This window comes from Mya arenaria, chromosome 15, assembly GCF_026914265.1.
Source record: "Mya arenaria isolate MELC-2E11 chromosome 15, ASM2691426v1".
NCBI lineage: Eukaryota > Metazoa > Mollusca > Bivalvia > Myida > Myidae > Mya > Mya arenaria.
The window spans coordinates 13,309,714-13,322,416 of record NC_069136.1 but is presented as its reverse complement, the minus strand read 5'-3'; the positions used below and the strand labels follow the sequence as shown (position 1 = coordinate 13,322,416).

At 35.6% G+C, this 12,703-nt stretch overlaps 1 protein-coding gene across 3 annotated transcripts in view; it reads left to right on the top strand.

The window, feature by feature from the left end:
• Window positions 1–10,026, top strand: part of LOC128219916 (serine/threonine-protein kinase PAK 3-like) — a 32,763-nt gene extending 22,737 nt beyond the window's left edge. For all 3 annotated transcript variants that reach the window (XM_052928084.1, XM_052928086.1, XM_052928087.1), the window contains 8 exons: window positions 1,276–1,462; window positions 2,461–2,553; window positions 2,839–2,938; window positions 3,221–3,317; window positions 5,397–5,496; window positions 6,001–6,138; window positions 6,557–6,659; window positions 7,820–10,026. In XM_052928084.1, the coding sequence (XP_052784044.1) occupies window positions 1,276–1,462; window positions 2,461–2,553; window positions 2,839–2,938; window positions 3,221–3,317; window positions 5,397–5,496; window positions 6,001–6,138; window positions 6,557–6,637 (796 nt within the window). In that variant the 3' untranslated portion in view covers window positions 6,638–6,659; window positions 7,820–10,026. The remainder of the gene's footprint in view (window positions 1–1,275; window positions 1,463–2,460; window positions 2,554–2,838; window positions 2,939–3,220; window positions 3,318–5,396; window positions 5,497–6,000; window positions 6,139–6,556; window positions 6,660–7,819) is intronic.
• The last annotated feature ends 2,677 nt before the right edge of the window (window positions 10,027–12,703 follow it).

The following is a 12,703-nucleotide window of genomic DNA, read 5'->3' as shown; positions in this document are numbered from 1 at the left end:
TGTTAATTTATGATTTGTTAAATGTATTGCTGTCATTAGTGTTTCAATGTTTATGTTAAAAAGTGATTTAGCGCATAAACTCCGAAACGAAATTATTATTTTTTTAGGCCTAAAAAAAAAATATGTCTGTTTCGGGTAACCCGACCCTACCTATAAAAATGCGCCGACCCTAACTATTTTTTTCCGTTTCTGAGCAAAAAAAAATATTGGTTAGCGAATAGAGTAACGAAGGGCGGATAAATGCAGATTTTAATCAGAATTATTGTTTATATGATAAAACAAGGTCAGGCAATGACAGCAATGTAGGAAAGACTGCCATGTGCAAGAAAACACTCTGAATTTATGACAGATTTTGAAAAAAAAAAAAAAAAATCCCTTTCCTACCCTACCTAGAAATTTTGGGAAGGTTACCCTAAACAATCATTTTTTTTTGGCCTTATTAATATATTCCTGCATTTATATAAGTATGATGTCATATGATTAACTGTTTCTGGTAACAGTCGGGTAGATCTTTTTAAAAAATGGGTGAGAAGGAATTACACAATGTTTTCTTAAATGAAATAATGTTTTTTTTAAATAATTTTGGAAAGAAATAATGAAATATCGGTGTAAATATAAGAAATAAATTGCATGCCTTATGTCATTATCTGAGTATGAATGCAGTTGAGCTGGTTAAAGTGTGTGAAGTTTCATTGTGATCTAAATCAGGAACAATATTTGCTGATCTAAATGTTAAAAAAATAAAATTTTACAATTCACTGACTTGGTCAATGTAAACATTAAATTGTAAAATAAACATTGAAATTTGAGATTTATGATCCTCTTGATCTCTGTATCTCATTGTGTTTTGTGGCTGTTATATTTCCTGTAAAATGTTGTATGACATTGAACATAAACTATGACTGAGACAGATTTCTGTTATTACACACTGTGGTTTATGATTCTGTTGTCTGCCATGAACAAATGTTCTGCTGAAATACTGCGCAAAAAAGAAAGGTAATTTTTTGGTCGAATTTAAAGCATTTTGAAAAAGTAATATTGTTATTTTAAACTAAAAAAATACTTCATAGAAATGAGATTAAAAAAATACTATGTAAGTCGATTGATATGCAGCAATTCTTGATGTGTGCATAAAGATTCATTACACTCAACATGCATACTTGTGTGATATGCAAGCACCTCAAAGTGGAGCAACCCCTCATCATACAAATGTATACTCTTATGTATTTTCATTGTATTATCATTCTTTCAACTGGACTTTATTTTCTATTACAGGGCCTCAGGAACAGTGTACATAGCTATAGAGGTAGCGACCGGGCGGGAGGTGGCCATTAAAGCCATGAACCTTTCCCAGCAACCAAAGAAAGAGCTCATCATTAACGAGATCCTTGTGATGCGGGAACACCAGAACCCAAATATTGTCAACTTCCTTGACAGCTACTTAGTGGGGGAAGAACTTTGGGTTAGTATATTACAATGTTGGTCATTGAATAGCCAATGCTTTTGAATAAGGCTTGAACTTTCCAAATGGAAAACATTTTCAGTTGGCTGGTCATATACAATAAGAATATAGATCAGTGTACATTATCAGACTGACTAAAAGCTTCAGCCTCACATATTGACCGTTATGACAACTTTTTTTATTTTCCGTCTTCAAACGAGCCAATTTTTTAGTAAATGTCTGGAAACCAGTTATAACTTACAGTCTTATATCACTGGTTTTCACACACGAAAATATTGGCTCATTCCAAGACAAAAAAAAAGAAAAGTTGTCAATACAGTCAATTTGTGCGAGTGCAGCTTTATGGTAAACTATGTAGTAATAAGGGTGTCATTTTAGCAAGCCATTTGCAATAATGTTAAATCTAATGCCTGTTAACCCCACATATTTTGGTTACATTTGATAGGGTAGTGCTTGCTGATTACAAATATGTAAAATAAATGACCAAAAAAACATTATAGATACAGATGTAGATTTTAAGTTACTGCTGTCTGTAATTTTTTTCTTTATTTCATTGGAAATAATACAAGACTTTACCTTTTTTTTTGCAATTCTTCAGGCTTGTTTTTATTGTTATGTTCGGTGTTACTTTTATGCCCAATTTCAAAGAAGCTGGGTTATATTGCTTTGCACATGTGGTCCGTCTGTCAGTAGACCGAACCTTGTAAGATTGAAAGTTAGTGAAGGCCCATTAGTGAAGGATTATGTATACGGGTGGGGAGGTTGGTCATGACCAACAGATGACCCCTATTGATTTGGAGGTCAGTAGGTCATATGTCACTGTTGCAGTGACCTTGAACACAAAAAGATTGTTACATATTAATTCTTAACCCCCAATAATATGGGGTCACCAAGGTCACCAGGCATCTTAAGTTCACATTATTGTACATAAGATAGGTTAACAAGTTTTGTTCACAAACAGTGCTTAGTTTTATCTGGAATATATATATATATGACAGGTTGTAATGGAGTACTTGGCAGGAGGCTCGCTCACGGATGTTGTAACAGATACATGTATGGACGAGGGACAGATAGCGGCTGTGGCCAGAGAGGTAGGATTATTACTGTTGTTACAGATAAATGTTAGGGCTTTTTCACCTTCTTTAGCAGAGGCCAAAATTTGGCAGTATTTCCTGAGGTCTCAACGACATCCGTTGTAGGGAGTTTTCATTGTATATCTGTTTTAACAATGAAAGGTGATCCTGAGAGGCAACACATCGAATATCATGGATCTATGGTTTAGAATTCTTCTCTCTTAAGTCTCGCTGTAAATCAGTCTTTTTCCACAATCAATTCTGATGAGATATTTGAACATGTTTTGTGTGGTGGTGTTTCAGTGTCTGCAAGCCCTGGAGTTCCTGCATGAGAACAACGTGATACACAGAGATATCAAGTCTGACAACATCTTACTTGGAATGGACGGTGGTGTCAAACTCAGTATGTTTTCTGAATTTTTTTCTTAAACTTTTTTTTTTCCTGTTATATATTTTTTTGTTTTATAGCACACTAATTTAAGTTTTGAGGTGATAATTGGTTTTGAAATACTGTATTTGAACTTGAGTTAAGACAGCAACAAAGCCATAATTAGATCCATAATTGTAAAGTTAATATTAAATTAAACATGCTGGAAGGGTTTCTGTTGTCATGCCATCTTTCCTTCTAAAGATGCTAAGATATTTATCCTTATCTGAAGTCTCATTATTTTTATGTGTATTTCAGCTGACTTTGGTTTCTGTGCTCAGTTGTCCCCAGAACAAAACAAGCGCTCCACTATGGTGGGGACTCCGTATTGGATGGCACCTGAGGTGGTAACTAGGTAGGTCCAAGATCAGGGATTACATCTTGTTATGCTATTTTTACACTATGTTCCCGATGGCCACGGCAGCCCTGTTTTAGACCACCGTGGAGAAAACAGGATAAACGTGAGACAGCGCGAGGGAACGAGATATGCAAACGTGACAGACCGTTATTGCCGTGCATGGCCCGGATGCAAACGTGACAGACCGTTATTGCCGTGCATGCCGGGCCAGAATTTTTAACTGTCAAAAAATTTGCCACGGCAGCCACGGTTTGGATGAGAAACGTAGTAGCTCGTAGTAAAACAGGGTAAAAGCAATGACACGTGACGGTACTTAATAGGCCGTTACACAACTTATAAATCAGCGATAGGGGGGCGGGGGAATCATATGTAGTCCCTGGAATCTGAAGTTCCTTTCCAGTTTTGTCACGTTGTGCTTCGTTTTGTCACGTTTTTCACGGCAAGTGATTGCTGTTGCTTGGGATATTTTCTTTATACCGTGGACACAGACGTAATCCAGAGCTCTGCGGTGTTCGCGTTCGATGCATAGGAGGCCTTGACAAAACGTTGAAAACGCATCAGACCTGGATGAAGACGTGAACAACATGAGGGATCCCATCAGAACGTATCATACTGGGACGCAACGTACATGCATCCCTGGTAGACTGTGCCCTGACCTTAGTGCGCCTTGGACGAACCACTTCTTCGCCCCTACTGCTTGTCACGGTTAACTTGATAAAATGTGTGGAAACCTAGCACAACCTAACAAAACTTGTTTATGGAGACAAAAATGGCCAAAATCCCACGGCGCAATATGTTTCGGGCAAACGGGGCTGCTGTGGCCACCGGGAACATAGTGTAAACTTAGCATTAGATTACCAGTAGTTTTTATTGAAATATGGCAATACAAGCGCACCTGTTAGTGTATCTGTATGCACACTTGTAAGCTCACCTCTAAACACATCCCTTAGTGCACCTGTAAGAATATATGTATGTTCCCCTGTAAGAACATCTGTAAATGTACCTGTAAGCAACCTGTAAGCGCAACTCTAAGCAACCTGTAAGCTCAACTCTAAGCACATATGTTAGCAACTTGTAAGCGCAACTCTAAGCACATCTGTAAGCAACTTGTAAGCGCAACTCATAGAACATCTGTAAGCAACCTGTAAGCGCAACTCTTAGAACATCTGTAAACCACCTATAAGCTCAACTGTTAGCACATCTGTAAGCAACCTATAAGCTCAACTCTAAGCACATCTGTAAGCTTAACTCTAAGCACATATGTAAGCAACATGTAAGCTCAACTCTAAGCACATATGTAAGCAACCTGTAAGCTCAACTCTAAGCGCATCTGTAAGCACAACTCTAAGCATATATGTAAGCAACCTGTAAGCTCAACTCTAAGCGCATCTGTAAGCAACCTGTAAGCTCAACTCTAAGCACATATGTAAGCAACCTGTAAGCGCAACTCTAAGCGCATCTGTAAGCGCAACTCTAAGCACATCTGTAAGCAACCTGTAAGCTCAACTCTAAGCACATATGTAAGCACAACTCTAAGCGCATCTGTAAGCAACCTGTAAGCGCAACTCTAAGCACATCTGTAAGCAACCTGTAAGCTCAACTCTAAGCACATCTGTAAGCAACCTGTAAGCTCAACTCTAAGCACATCAGTAAGCAACCTGTAAGCTCAACTCTAAGCACATCTGTAAGCAACCTGTAAGCTCAACTCTAAGCACATCTGTAAGCAACCTGTAAGCGCAATCTAAGCACATCTGTAAGCAACCTGTAAGCGCAACTTTTAGAAGATCTGTAAGCTCAATTCGAAGCACATCTGTAAGTGCTCCTTTAAGCACTTCTGTTATTGCACCTGTAAGAACATCTGTAAGCACTCTGTAAGTGCTCCTTTAAGGACATATGTAAGTGCACCAATATTCTCACCTGAACGCGCACCAGACGTGTGAGTACACCTGTAAACGCAGCTGTTAGCCTTAGGTAGTAACTAGATAGGGATGTTTGTATGGGAGCATAATAAAAGATAATTTGTATTGTATTTAGTCATTATCAAAATGTATATGATTTATTGTGTGTGTTTTGCAGAAAACAGTATGGCCCGACGGTGGACATCTGGAGTTTGGGGATCATGTGCATAGAGATGATCGAAGGGGAGCCCCCATACCTGAATGAGAACCCCATCAGGGTATGTGTGCCACTGTGCTGATGCTGGGTAGTTTATATCTTTGAGTCATGGGATCTTGTGTAAAAATCATAAGTGGGGAGTTGGGGTTCCTACTCTACCTTTATGAAAAAAACGTATAAGGGTATATACACCTCATTTTTGGTGTTGCTTAGTTTATAATTACAGTTAAAATAAATTTAGGACCATATGGTCATGTAAATGAAATTTAAAGATAAATACATGAATGTCTTTATTTCCTCCAAAATTGAATTCTTTGAGAAGTCTCGCTGACAGTCTGGTGTTGGATCGCCAGTTCCTGTTTGTGGTATGACTTTGTTGTCTCTCATCGTTGCTTTTATAATTTTATATCCCTCCCCCCCCCCCCTCCCGCTATATTCCAGGCCCTGTACCTGATAGCCACAAATGGTAAGCTAGATATCAAGGAGAAGCACACACTGTCCCCAGTCTTTCAGGATTTCCTAGACCAGTGTCTCCATACATTATATTATATCCCCTATATTGCAGGCACTGTACCTGATAGCCACAAATGGTAAGCCAGATATCAAGGAGAAACACACACTATCCCCAGTCTTCCAGGATTTCCTAGACCAGTGTCTTGAGGTGGATGTGGAAAAGAGGGCCAATGCATCTCTACTGCTGAAGGTATAAGACTTGATCTTGGATTTTTGGGGGGGGGGGGGGTCTCGTTTGAGGGAACGATTTGTATGGTTTTTATACTTTATATGGAAGGCTGATCCATCAACACTGCTGAATGAGCCTTGTGGGGTTGTGAACTTAAGTAATACTGGGTTTTCAATCTATATCTAGTCTTTATTTGAAAAATTGGAGGAATTGTCATGACCTTGGTGTTATTTCTCTGATGTCTGCTGTCCTCATTGTTGTCATGCAAACCTTTAATGTTGGCGTAACATTTGAGTCAAGAGCCTATATATTGCACTGAAGACGAGCGTCATATCGGACATAATATTTTGTATGCTTGTGAAAATTCTGTCTTTTATTATGCAATGATTACATAATGTGTTGCTCTATGAACCAATATTTGACACTTTTTTTATTTCAGCACCCATTTTTACGGCTGGCCAAGCCACTGCTGAGCCTTGTGCCACTTATAATGGCATCCAAAGAAAGTCAGAAGCATTAACCAAATACAAGATGATATTTAGGTAAGTTGAGATTAGTTATATTTATATAAGTATTTCCGATCAGGATATTAGAGTAAATCTGACTTGAAGGCGTGTGCAGAATACCAGTGTATTGAAATGGCATATTTTTAATTTCATAAAGGTTTTAATATAGAAAATATAAAAGATGTGCCTTGTTGCCTATGACTGAATTGGCATTGGGGTAACCACATCTGACGAGGGGGTGCCACATCTGGCATAGGGATGCCAGGTGGGATTTTCAAGTCCGGCCATATTCACCAGAAATGTTTGTCACAGTCTGGTGTGAAAGAGTTTCATGAGTTTACTTGGTGTAAAACCAATAAACTTAATTTTGCTGTTTGAAATAATCTTGATTTCTTTTTGAAACAAAATGCTTGATTGGCCGTTTGTATATTGTGCACAATCAATCTTCAGCCTACATTTAAAGTTGGTTACTGGGATGTTTAGGGATGTTGATGTAACTGGTCATGTTGAATTCATTTTTCCCACCTCTGGTTGAAACAAAAACTTCTGCTCCAACTGACTTCACAGCATAATTATATGGTTCAACATTCCCTTTAGCTGTTTCAGAGGTGACATAAGATTGGGCATAACTTAAGGGCTTAAAGCTGCACTCTCACAGATATACCATTTTTACAACCTTTTGATTTTGTGTCTTGAAAAGAGCAAATTTTTGCGTTAATATCTGCAAACCAATGATAAAAGATTGCTGAAAAAAGATCTGATCACAGATTTTCATATTTCCGTTTGAAAATTAATAAATAATGGCTTAAACCCTTACTAACAGTTTAAGAAAAATGCATTAAACATCAATTTTTGAACTTATATATAATCTGCGATCTTATTTTTTGTCAGCAGTCTTATGTAAATGGTTTCCATGGATTTTCGCAAAAAATGGCTCGATCCAAGACAAAAAATGAAAAAGTTGTCAAGATGTTCAATCTGAGAGGGTGCAGCTTTAACCTTTCGACTTTTTAGTGCATTTTGAGTGTATTTTATTACCCTTTTTCTCCTATATTGAAATAAAAAGTGATATGGTCATTTATTATATTTAAAAGAAACTACCCCATAAGTTTTTAGTGTATTCAAAATGTTAACATTGAAAAAAATATGTTGTGATGCATTTTTATGTACAATAGCTGGATTTTCTTTCTTTCCAGGTTTGTGTATAAGTGCTATGATGATCAGCTTTCATGGCATCTTCAGGTGTGGAAGTCGCCGTGTTAGGTAATACACTGATCTGACAGTTGTTTTATGAAGATCAGCTCTCATTACATATGATCAAACGTCAATCCTTACATATGGGGCGTCAACAGAAAGTGAAGGAGTCTGGTTACTTCTTAAAAATGATCAAATTTTTCTTACCACATTTACTCGTACATGTATGCTGTGCAGTTTATATGCACTGCACTTGAATCAAATCATTTTTTCTATTGTACACAAATATTGTCAATTATATCATAATGGCTTGTGATTCATCTGTTTTATCCATTTCGCTCATTTTTCATATTGTGCTCATCTGTTTTTTTAAAGAAAAGAAGTTGAGGTATTGTTATACTCTTGGTGTCCTTTTGTTGCATTGTGCAAACACTTACTTTTGCCATATCTCAAAAACCTTGCAAGGTTTTCATATGAAACTTGGAACACATGTTGCCAGGTTCAAGATATTCATTTGAAACATGGAACACATGTTGTCAGGTTCAAGATATTCATATGAAACTTGGTACCCATGTTAACAGGTTTAAAATATTCATTTAAAACTTGGTACACAAGTTGCCAGGTTCAATATATTTATATGAAACTTGGTACACAAGTTGCCAGGTTCATGTCAATATGCACATGTTTAGCCAGGCCCATAACTATTGCTTTAATGGTTGTTGCACATTGCTCGGATGGGGAAAAAAGACATGAGTTGGTGTTCGCTACACAGCACCCTTGTTAATGTACATTGTTAATGATCATCCAATCATGTTTCATCATTTTGGCATACATAAATCCAATCAAAGTGTAATATACTGGTGTGTTTTGTGAATATATGAATTTGAAGTTCTTAATTGTTTTTTTCAACATTGCAATTTCATAAACTTCTCAAATGCCAGTAAGTACTCAAGTGCATGATGTTAAAGTCTGAAGTGTTTTCTATGTACATCCAGTAGTATTTTTATTAGTTTTGGCTTCCATTAACTTCCTTCCATGTGGTTAGCAACAGAAAAATTACATTCATGCACAGGGGGCCATCTCAATAAATATCTTGGTCCATTTAAGTGACTTGGTCGATTTAAGTTGTTTATTAGAATTATCTTAGTGCCATCGTTTCATTATTTTGCTACATATTTGTATGAAATAAACTTGAGCCAACATTTTAAATGAACATGATTGTTAGGTAATGAAAAAAAATGAGGTATTGCCATTTGTGACGGTTATTAGATATAAAATAATTGAAGATATGACTAAAACTTGTATTGAGACGGCCCCTGAACAATACATGTATGTTTATCAGTTTAAAATTTCCCCCCATTTTTACATAAAATATTTCAACTGTTTTATAACATTGTGATGTCTTAATGGCCTACATGTATATTAATTAGTGTTTTATTTTACATCTATCACATTGATAATGATATTGTTCTATGCATAAAGCTACTCAAGTGTACATGGATACGTGTTTTCTATTCAGTTGTAGAAAGTTGACTTATAAACATTTTAAGGCTGCCCTCTCTCAGATTGGCCGTTTTGTCAACTTTTTTATTTGTTTTATTTTTTATTTTGTTTGTCTTGAAATACACCAATTTTTGTGTTAATGTTTGGAAACCAGTTCTATATTAACCCTTTGCATGCTGGGTAAATTGTCGTCTGCTCAAAAATGTCAGCTGATTTATTCTAAATTTCTTTCAATTTACTTAAAACTTTGGGGATATATTGACTGAGTGGCAAACAGCTTGGAACCAGACCAGACGCCGAGTTACTCGGCGTCTGGTCTGGTTCCAAGCTGTTTGCAAAGCCTTTAAAATCGCCATCAGCAGCCTAAGGGTTAGACTGATGACAAAAAATAAGATCACAGTTTTTCATATTAAGGTTCAAATATTGATGTGGTAATGGCTAAAAGCATTACTTATGCTTTAAGAGAAAAAGTTTTTCGGCAGTTTTCCAAACAATTGAGATCTGTTCGGTCGTGAGGTTTCTTACATGACTGAATTGAAGTAATTGATGCCAAAATCAGCTGATTCTGAGACAAAATTAAAGTTAAAACTATCGATCCGTGAGAGTGCAGCTTTGATGGTACAATGTTTCCCTAGTATTTGTTAAGTATGGGAAAATATTAGGGCACATATTCAGGAAAGACCTAGTGAATAATGTTTAACTTCTTTTTAGGGTGCAGAATTCAAGAAACCTGTTATTTATTATAGAGCTGATATTTTTAAACAGCTAAGTCAGTGCTTGTTTCAACGTAACTGTTTAAACCAACTTGATAAAGCTGCTTGATTGCATTGATTATTTTACATGGAAGTTTGGAATGTTACTGATATTTGCAGATCTTGCTTTAAAATGTTAATGTTAAAGATCTTTACTTCATGATCTCTTTCATACTAATTATAGTTTCTTACAGACATTTTGTCAGTAGACGTGAACAAAAGAGTGGGTTGATTTTTCAGAGCATTGTTAAATCAACAAAGTTTTTAACTAGTTTCTTTTACTTTCAAATCTTTAATACTCTGAAATTTACATGGCCATACATGTACATGTGATCTGGGGGACTTTTCACAAATATTGAAACGACTGATTCAACTGTGCTTGCTTTACCTAAATATATAAACACATGAGGAAATAGTTCACCTTTAAAAGCTAAGAACCATTCCGTTAACAATATTGTTAACTTTAACAATATTTCTGAACAATCCTCCCAGTATGTGTTAGATTACATTGGGTTAGAAGTAATTTGAATACACTGGGTATAAAGGTTAAACAAAACCAAGTTTGCCATATATGGTGTCATAAAAACGATATCTGTGTTCTCAATAAGAAACTTTATGTACTGTACATAAACAATATTAATTTATTCATGGCATGTTACAGTTCATTTATATACACTGTATGTATACAACCATTTTTATCAAATCCATCTTTTATGTCTGTGTTAAATGTTTTGATTTTATTTATGATGACAAAGTTGTTGGTACTGTTGACAGTTCAGGGCTTCTAAAAAATGAAAGTTTGTCGGTCTGGACCAATTATGACCAAGCCAGACCAATTTCAGTAACAGCAAATGCGTAAAAAATGTCCAAATTTTTTCCATTTTTTTTATAATTTCGGTCCAATAGTGAGAAAAAAATGTAGAAATTGTAACACACAAACATTGTTTGTCAATCACACATCCCCAAATAGACATTGGACATCCTAGAGCGATAAATTCGCTCTGTGTTAATTGACTTCGTTGTGGACCGATTGTGATTTCAAAATTTTAGAAGCCCTGGTTGACATGTTTACACATTACATTGTTTTATAATGTAGTGAATGAGAACTGTGTAACTGTCTGTTTGAGCAGAGTTAAAGAAAGTTAAGATTATAAGCCTTACAATCTTTATTAAAACAGGGCCCAGAAGTTCAAAATTTTAGTAGCAGAATGATAAAGGTTTACCGGTAGTAGCAGAATGATAAAGGTTTAGCAGCAAAATAAAAAATAGTTCAAAGTTGTATGACATTGATGTCATATCTGTGTATGATTATTATGAATCGACTGATGAAGGCGTAATTCAGAAACTTTAAGAACAATTAATGAACATAACTTGTTTGGATGATTTTATTTATTAATAGACAACAGAATTAATAAATATTCAGAACAAGCTGATCGCAAGTAGTATTTGATATACATGTAATTAGGTTGAGAATATATTATGTAGAATATTTCTTTATAGATGTTTCAAAAACTTCATGTAAGTAACATAGTGTAGTTTAACAATAAAACCAATGTGGTTAAAAGTATTATGATAACTACGGTAGATAGGTCTGTGTGGTTTTCAAGCTTTAATGTTTTGATGATGACATATGAAATATGTCGCCGTAGCAAACTGTTAGTGTCTGACAATTGTACAAATTGTGAATATCCGTAGAAAAAGTAAACTACCTAGTATCTGTTGTTTAGGAATAACTTTTCCTCAATTTATGTATGAAGTTTATACATGTTGTATATAAAGCAAAATAATTTCATGGATGTGAAACAATAAATCAAAATGATATTTTTATGAGCATGTCCGACTGATTTTTTGAGGCAGATATAAATTTTGGCATGCAATACTTAAAAGGGTACAGTTATTATGCCCTTTTCAAAGGAGGGGGCTATTCTGATTGCATGTGTTGGTAGTAAAGATGGTCTTTCAGATGGTTGGCCATCTGTCAGTCCGTAGATCAGCAATGCGTTCAGTAGTACGAGTTTTTATAAAACATAAGCAAAGCATTTTGTTTTGTATCCCTGTTGCAACACAGTGCATACACTGCAAGTGGGGAACCAAACAGTAAATGTTCACCACAAATGCGTTAACTGAATGCATGGCTGGTCATTTCCACACATTAACATGAGAACAATCTAATGTCGAATAAGGGACTGATTTTGAAAAAAATCACATTATTGAATTTACAAGCATCAGATAGATAAGTAGTCAACCTTCAAATGTAGTAGTTTATCATTATAAACATGTATACTTTTAATTGACCATGTCAATTATGTTATACTTCTAAACTTTGCAAATTACAAAAAAAGCGGTGACCCATTATTATGCAAGAAAACAGCGTACTTTCAATAACATTGTCAATTGTGTAATTATGTATGATTTTACATGGCTTGAATAAAACTCCATGGAGTATATTGATTGTTGTCTTATTTCTTGTTTTGGACCAAAAAACTACCAACAGACAGATGTAGACAAGAGAATATTCGAAAACTACATGTATGAAGGGACGTTGGGGGTAGGGTTTGGGGTCATCACGATTTATAGAAGGACATACTCAATTCTGTCTGGTGCTCTTCATCATGTGTGTATGGAAAAAAA